Source organism: Echeneis naucrates, chromosome 7 (genome assembly GCF_900963305.1).
Source record: "Echeneis naucrates chromosome 7, fEcheNa1.1, whole genome shotgun sequence".
In the NCBI taxonomy this organism is placed as follows: Eukaryota; Metazoa; Chordata; class Actinopteri; order Carangiformes; family Echeneidae; genus Echeneis; species Echeneis naucrates.
Genome location: NC_042517.1, coordinates 13,693,002 through 13,701,267, shown reverse-complemented (window position 1 = coordinate 13,701,267; position 8,266 = coordinate 13,693,002). Strand labels below are relative to the sequence as shown.

At 41.8% G+C, this 8,266-nt stretch overlaps 1 protein-coding gene across 1 annotated transcript; it reads right to left on the bottom strand.

Annotated features, from left to right (window-relative positions):
- Positions 1 to 1,009: 1,009 nt before the first annotated feature.
- Positions 1,010 to 7,276, bottom strand: hoxc1a (homeobox C1a). The gene is made up of 2 exons (XM_029505447.1): positions 6,724 to 7,276; positions 1,010 to 3,188 (listed from the first exon to the last, which is right to left on the bottom strand). Exons 1-2 carry the CDS (start codon positions 7,274 to 7,276, stop codon positions 2,797 to 2,799), a joined length of 945 nt encoding a protein of 314 aa, XP_029361307.1. The 3' UTR covers positions 1,010 to 2,796.
- Between the last annotated feature and the right edge of the window lie 990 nt (positions 7,277 to 8,266).

Sequence of the window (8,266 nt, the reverse complement as noted above, 5' to 3'; positions counted from 1 at the left end):
TTCACACTAAATAAATCAGCTCTTTTCACCTTCACCTTCTCTTCATGGTACACATTAAGTTTTACTCTTCACATATTTTCTTGCTGTGGTTTTAAATTGTTTTGCAAGTCTAAACGAATGTATTATTCAGTAGGAATTTGATGAAGTAAGTTGGGTTTTTTTTTTTAAAAAGTGCACACCTGCTGCAAGCATCCTCTGTTCACATTACAACCTGTAACGTGAAGCCCTGCATGTGGCAAGGGAACTTAACTTCACGAGATGATAAAAGAGTTTCTAACAAGGTCAGACTAGCACGCTTCTCAGCAGGAACACTGGACAGACGAGACCGTTCACAGCTTTTGTTTCACCCTCATCATCCTCATCATCCTCATCATCGTCCTCTTAACCTTCACAAGTGCACACTAATTTGCATTAAAAACAAGGGTGCATTTAATAGTTTTGTTAAACATTTCACTTTGTACTATTTTGTTTAGAGAAGGCAGCCTTAATGGTGCTGATTTTCCTTAAATGCAAATTCAAAATAAATTGAGTTCAACACACTTTCAGTCTAGGTTGCACGTAAAATCCTTCAAATCAATTACAAATAAACTTTTAAAACATTTGCATGGTTGAGAAGTTCCTCTACTGACCTTTAGGCTTGAACTTCAAATCCCATCTTTAATCTTTTAGGTAATATTAAAGAGGTAAACATTTTCAATGATATTGTCTGGGAAGGATTAATACCTGAATTACTGCCAGATTTTATTTTTTATTTGTAGTTATTCAAGCAGATATGCATGAAGTAGCAAGCATGTAATGAATGGTTGCTCTAAATTTTGTTCATACTGGCTCTGACATGGAATTATATTAAGTGTTGACTATGCTCAAGTATCTTAAATTTTTTTAACCATAAAAAATAGGTCTGGAGTTTATATCCAAAAACTTACTGGATGAAAAGACTTTTTCATCCAGTGTATAAAGTGAGCCACTAGCATATATTTTAACTTCTTAAAATAAGAGCCGGGGCAAAAATTAGGTCAGCTCCTGGTGTACAAAAAATGCATTATCTGGTGCAGTATGGAATTATAATATGAACAATAATCACATGGCCTGGCCGCCCTTCTGTTCAGCTGGATGAAATATTATTGCGTGGACATCACCAGAACAAAAGCTTTCGGAGTTGCTTCTTGGAGTGAAAAACACAGAAAGCGAATGAAAGAACGAAAGAGAAAAAGCTCAGACTTCGAGGTCACCCAAATTAATGGTCCATCCTTCTCTCTCCGAGCCGCTGACCGGGTCATCGTTGTCCCGAGGCAAGACAAAGGTCAAGAGGTGAGAGGTGAACTCTGGTGTAACTGCATATATTAGCTTGGCCTTGGAGGTTTCATGTCCACTCTTGGACCCAGCACTGGTGCGCGTGCTTGCTAACTATAATAATTATTATAATTCTAATTATCATTGTTATAATAATAAGAATTATTATTGTTAGTAATAGCAGTAGTAGTGGTATTAAACTTACAGGCAAAATTTCAATGAAGAAAAAAAGTTTATGAACAGCCCAACAGTTTTAAGTTCAATGCACTGTCATCATTAATATGTTTAGGTTACCTTCATCTCCAGTGCACACACCGCTAATTGAAAGCTAAACAAAAATATTCCCTAACATAAAATTAATGTAGCTGATGGACCATATCTTGATATTAAAATAGACATTAACTTGATAGAAATGCATTGTGATGCCGGGAACATAACAGTGTTTAAGGGCCGAGTTTATAATCATTTACTGTCTATGAGATGAGCTGTGAATCTGGAAGGAATATTTAGCTGCTGGAGCCACACAATTTATTGGTTGATCTGCAAAACAGCACAGACAGCATTTTATTGTGTGCTCTCCCGCATGAGTGTTCAAGCTAAATTATCATTTTCTGATGCATGTACAGTGGTAATAAAAGACGAAACAACTCCCGGTTGTGATATTTCTACATTCCATTACCATGCAGTTACAGATGCATGCAAATGCTCCCAGATTTGTGCCTTAAATAGATGGATCACCACGGATCAATAGTCTTAATACGAGTGGTCAATAAATCTATCAGTCAATTATGGCATTTTAATCCTTCCGTGGGCTGAAGATAATGAAAACCTTAAAACTGAGCGAAATATCGACAGCGTTAAGGCAGCATTGAAGTGCTGCTAAATTAGTCTGACAGTTATCTGTAAAAAACAAACAAAAAAACAAAAACAAAAATATGCTGTCTACAGGTGCATGAGACAAAGAGGCTTTTTCAAAGAAATGGGAGGTCTCCATAAAGCTGAACTGAGGCTGCGTGATTTGGGGGGGGGGGGGGTCGTTTGTAAAACTCGCTATAAATGTAGCCTATTATCTTTCTGTGTCGATAAAATAAATATGATCAAATGCAGACCTTAAAATAAATAAAAAATAATTTTGCCATCGTTATTTTCGAACGAGCCAAGCAAGCACGCTGCCCTTGTTGAATAAATACGTTCGAGTAAAGTCTTGTTCCTGAATAAATTGTACAAAATAGCCTAAATAAACAAACAGTCTGCCACATTTTCTATGGACAATTAATATAACTTTGTATCTTCATTTGCACTGTGTAGATAGGAGTGTGTGCATTGACTTGAATTTTAATATTCAAATCAGAGCGCCAGTCTGAAGCTGGAGGATGACAAATTGTTTTGACCCGTTCTTGCATGAAGAAACTTGCCATTGCGCTTCTTGCAATAAGCATCCATCGGGGTAAGCAAATAAAGGTGATGGCTGATTGAAAGCGATGCAAAAGCAGAATCAAAACATCACGGCTTCGGGGGCAGGTGTTGCGGGGAGCTCTGTCCGGGAGAGGGGCAGGTGTCCACGGCGTCGGCGTGCGAGTGCGGAGCCGCGGGCCCCGGGTCGCAGAGCAGCCCGTCTCTCTGTAATTTCTTCTGCTTCATGCGTCTGTTCTGAAACCAAACTTTCACCTGCGTCTCGCTGAGCTGCAGGGCGCTGGCGACCTCCATCCGCCTGGCCCGCGTCAGGTACTTGTTGAAGTGGAACTCCTTCTCCAGCTCGGTCAGCTGTTTGGTGCTGAAGCTGGTCCTCGGGGCCCCGGTCACCGGGACGGGGCCATCCGGGCAGATGCTGCCGCTGCTGCTTCCAGCCTCCGCAGGACCAACTATGCTGAACCCACAGGTCATGTGCGTCCTGGCTGGGAACAGAGGACACGAAAACAGTCGTCAGCGAGCTCAATGAGGTTGCTCACAAAAGAAGCACAAAAAGCCCTCTGAATAAAATTATCCACGCCCATAAACAGGAAATAAAATGAAAAATTATTTAAAGCTGAAACTGGTAAAAGTCTTATAAAATAAACATTGCTATTTATATGTTATGGAATCTTAAAATTAAATGAAAAGATTTATTACAGATTACACTAATAAAGAGGACTATAAAATAAATAATCTAAATTTACATGCATCCTAGGTTTGTTTGGTACAGAGGCAAATTAGTTATTCAAATATTAAACTATTTAATGGACTTAAAATGATTTTTAAGAAAATTCTAAAGATTTATAGGAAGTGGCGCTGAGCCAGTGTCACCATGGAGCAATTTTTCTGTCTGTATAACAAAGGTGTACTTCGCTGGGGCATCAACTTTAGCAATAGCCTGTAGGCACTTTGGATTGGGAATTGTGTGTTATCTAAAGGGGCGGACGTAATAACAGAAAGGCCTGAGCAATATGATACGATCCAAAGCAATACAGCCTAAAAAAATGACCAGATATTTGAATCAGCGCCTCTGAATCCAAGAGAGTTCGACCTCTCACAGTTACTGCAGGGCTATTGTCCTGAGTCATGCGATACTGTTGCGGTCTGTGTGTGTGTCCTGGAAGCGCTCACCAAATCACGGGGGGGAAAAAAGATGTTGTATGTTGTAACATGTATGAAAGTAGTCAGAGAAACATTTGGCAAGTCAAAAGAACTTTACAGCTGAGCGTTTACAGTCCATTAACTGTATTCATCAGAATCATTAATAATTTGCCTTTAGGCCTTTCTCTGTCAATGACAGTTTAACAGTTTACAAATCCTTTCAAACACTGTATCAATGACAAATGTCTCCATTTTTTTTCCTCTGAGGTTTCTGGGTTACACATTAAAGTATCATCTGTGCTGCTTATGTGCAATGAATGACAGGAACCGCAGCTATATCTTGGTCCTTCAGCGCTGACATTGTGCATAGTTGTCAGTGTGTGTTTGCCTCTGAGAAAATGTGCTGCTTCTCCTCCTGCATAATGGACTCAATGTTGCCAGGTGGAGTCCGATGTCTCCCCCCACAATTCATAGACAGGAAGGTTAACAGGCCTCTAGCCACTAGGAAAAGCACGGCAGATGGAAAGGTCAGTTATAGGATAAATGTCGACATCTGTGTTTTAAGAAAATGAATGTCAAGGTAACCGAGCCTGAGAATTAGAGGCCAGAGAATATGAAGAACCAATGCAGAGGAACTGTGCGTAATTAAGAACTTCAGTTTTCAGGAGTGCAAATCACATGCACATTCTGATTAATGGCCCCAAAGATAATAGAATTGATGCCAGCCAGAAGGCATAAAAGAATCAAACTAAATATTTGAGGAATGACTTGCACGTTTAAAAATAGCCAGCCAGCAAAGGGAATGTAAGGGCCTTCCAAAGCCAAGGAGAAGGAAGAAGAAAAGGGATAGATCGATACACATTGCCTCAGTCATCTGGGCATCCAGCCCACAGTAATTCAGGTGCTGTCAAAGCATAATTGAAGAATGACGCACTGGGAGTATATACACTGAGCCAGGAGATCAGGTTACAGCAGGTCTGTGGAGGCCTTTCAACATGGAGGAATACGCAAGACTTTGTTTTGTGCCAAAACCAATACAACCTCCAGAGGAAAGCACACTCTCAATAATGACTCTTTTACAAGTTACACAGAAGCGCTAATGAGTTACTCCTACAGATGATCCCCTTCAGAGAGACAAAGACAGAGGTTACAAAGATACTGACATAACTGGAGGAGATGTCTTTGTGTGTGTGGGCGGATGTGAGCAAATGGCTCTCTCAAGTGCATGGACATAGATCAGATAATTCACTAATGTGTTTTATGAATAAAATGACTTTTAGACCAGTTAAGGGTTGTTGTTGTCACCCCTTGCCTCCCTCAAAGCGGCATCATATCACAGATGTTTACCCATTAATCTATACTATTCAACAGGCAACTAGAAATGATTGTTTTCTCTTTGTCAGTATGACAATTCAGCGTTGCCTTTTGCTTCTTGCATCATCAGAAAAATGTTGACAAACCAAGATGTGTGAAAGCACATTATCCCAAATCTGGATTAGGAGGCTTTTTTATTTTGCTTTGTCCACATTGTTTTGATTACCATTCTGGATATTGAGCATAATCAAAAGCAGCAAAGTTTAGTTTTGGGTTTATTGCTTTGCACACAACCCTGCAGTAAAATGAAAGTTGTTCATGAGTCGTTCTCCATGATGCAACAACAACATATGTTTTCCAGTCCATGCCATTTTTCACACCTAATTTGAATTTTGGAGCAGCTTTGTGCTGCATCCCTTGCAGAGGAAGTCAGGCCTCTTCCCACAAACAGTTTGTGTTAATGACCGACGTGCATCATTGGTCACTCAACATTTGGGTCAGCAACACCCTCACAGCAAACAGAGGCTGTTCTTGGGAGAGAATTCAAAAAAGGAAAAAAAGAAAGATGGACCACCATTGCTGTAAATTTTCCTCCATGCAAAATTTATGAAACTCAGTCCAAGTACAGCAGTCAGTCAGTCAACTGGCATTATTGATCAAATGAAGGATCTATATAAAATACTATAACTCATAAAACCGAAGATTGATATGCATTTTTCACATTAGTAAGCTATTTGTATTTTTCTATTTAAAGCTGTGTGTGTATTCTTCCGTGGGCTCTCTGCCCAGGACTCATCAGTCAGGGAAATGATGATCTGTGACAGCAATTATGTTAAAAAGGTGGACACATGTAAAGGTGCTGCAAACTGAAATCAATACACAAGGGCTTTCATTCCAAACAGACAACTAATCAATACTCAGGGAGCACTCCAGCTCACAAGAGTAAGTTTTACTCAACTTCCTCTGAGTCTGGACAGGCAGTGGTCTGTTGCATTATTCAAGAGCTACTGGTAAATAAGGGCAAGGGTAAATAATTGATCCTTTTCTGGGTTGCCTACACGCTGAGGCTAAGCAGGCCTTTTACTGTAGGTCACCCTCATTCTGTGTGTACAGTCTACATCCTGTTTGTAACAGTAGGTGGAGCAAAAAAGTTAAATAACCCAACAGATTTACATTAACACGGAACCGTTAAGGAAATAGTATCCGAGTCCTCATGTGCATAATCAAATGTACCGTCGAGTAAACAGCTACTTCCGCTTTTCTTGCGTTTTGATCTGCCTTTCACATGTGTTGATTTTATTTTATTTTATTTTTCTGACTAAACTTTTGTTGACGGAGGACAGAGGTGTACGATGACGCACAAAACACGTCAGATTTTTTTCTCGCCCTGCTCGTGGAGTAAACTTGGACCAAACTTTTCCAACTATTAAAGAAAGTTATCCAGTGCAGAAAAATGAAAGTGATTTAGTCTGGACTGTGATGCCTGTGGGTTGATGTACCCCTCCTGCCGTGCTCAGACAAAAAACAAAACAAAACAAAACAAAACAGAAAAAAAAAACTTACCGGGCCGGTGCTGACTCCTCTTTACTTTCATCCACTCAAAAGTTTGACTCCTTCCTTCCACACCAGCCACGTTACAGTCCGAGCTGGCCGAGCCCCCCTCGGAGACCTGGATCTCCGGGCCGTGGAAGGAGTAGATGTGGATTTGCTCTGTGTGTGACCCAAAATCGGAGATTCGCTTCTGGCTGTTATTTGACGCGCAGCGGCCGCGTCCCGGAGAGCCCTGCCCCTGCGCCCTACGCCGCCAGGGGACACGGGACAAGTGGGGGCAGGCCGGTGCCGGGAAGCCCTCCAGAGCCTCACACGGTGCAGGAGGAGGAGGGCTGTCCGTGGAGGTGCACAGAGTCACGTTGTTGGAAAGAGTTAAGTACCGGGCATGCGGAGAATTAAATCCTGAGGCAACTTCCACCTCCAGTTTCCCCTCCTCATCTCCACCGCCGAGTTCAGGATGAGTCCTGCAGCTCAGGTCCCGGTTTATGACCCCTTTCGCTCGGCAGCAGCCCGTGAACAGAGGACCACTCTCCCCTTCGGCCGTTAACTCCTGATAGGAAGTCATTATCACCTCTCCCCTGCATAATCATTGGACGGGGTTGCACTTCATGCCCGGCCTCTCATGCATCCAGTAACGCATGGTCAGGCGGCTGGACGACCGCGGGGACATTCCTCAGAGGAAAAACAGCAGTCCCTGATTGATAGGGATGACGTGCCCTCCCGGTCTCGGCCAATAGCTGGACATCTCTGTCATCAGGGAGGACAACACTGATTAAGGCGAGCATGCAAGTTGTGAAAGAGACTTCAGGTTAACGTTTTATAGTCTGAGCATGAAGCAGCGACCTGGAGGCCACAATATAAACACATCATTTTTATCCTGATCATCCACAGACTGTGAGGGCCTCCGTGGGCCTCACCTATTCAGACAGGTAGGCTCTGACGTCACACGTTCATTTATTTAGATTTTTCTCACCTCAGGAAGAGAGACTTTGTGTTTTGGCTTAAATTCTTTTATCACGATTACTTTTCAAGGCAACAATGAAGCTTCTTTTCCCCAACGCTCCATTAGCATAATATAGGCCTACATTGATGCAGCTAATGGATCATGCAAATTCGGGAAGGCTTCTTGAAAAACCCGAGGCCCTCTTTAGCAGAGGGCTTAGGTCATGTGAAAGGCACACTTAATGGGGTCAGAGTTCATGACAGCTGGCATTTAGAAGTTCAGTGGCAGCAGATTTGTAATTAGCCTCGAACAAATACAAAAACGGCTCTGAGATCAAGAAGTTGTAAATGACAGAAGAGTGTTGAGCTCAAGTTAAAGCAGCCTCTGGCTTTGGTTTGGCCAGACCTGATTTTAGGACAGTGCTCTTCTCACCACATCTGCACATCTGTTTTTTTTTTTTGTTGTTGTTTTTGTTTTTTAATCTTGCTAACGAATCATCATGTGGTATTCTTTATATTTAAAGTTGTAGGAGAGACAAAAAGAAAACAAACTGCAGTGCACAGAGTTGAAAATCCTGGACACACATGGAAGCAACAAAAAGAAAAAGCCCAG

Coding starts and splice junctions, on each gene's coding strand:
- hoxc1a (XM_029505447.1), bottom strand. CDS start 7,276: ATGACTTCCTATCAGGAGTTAACGGCCGAAGGGGAGAGTGGTCCTCTG. Junction 3,189..6,723: donor GAGGAGTCAGCACCGGCCCG/GTAAGTTTTTTT, acceptor CTCTGTTCCCAG/CCAGGACGCACATGACCTGT.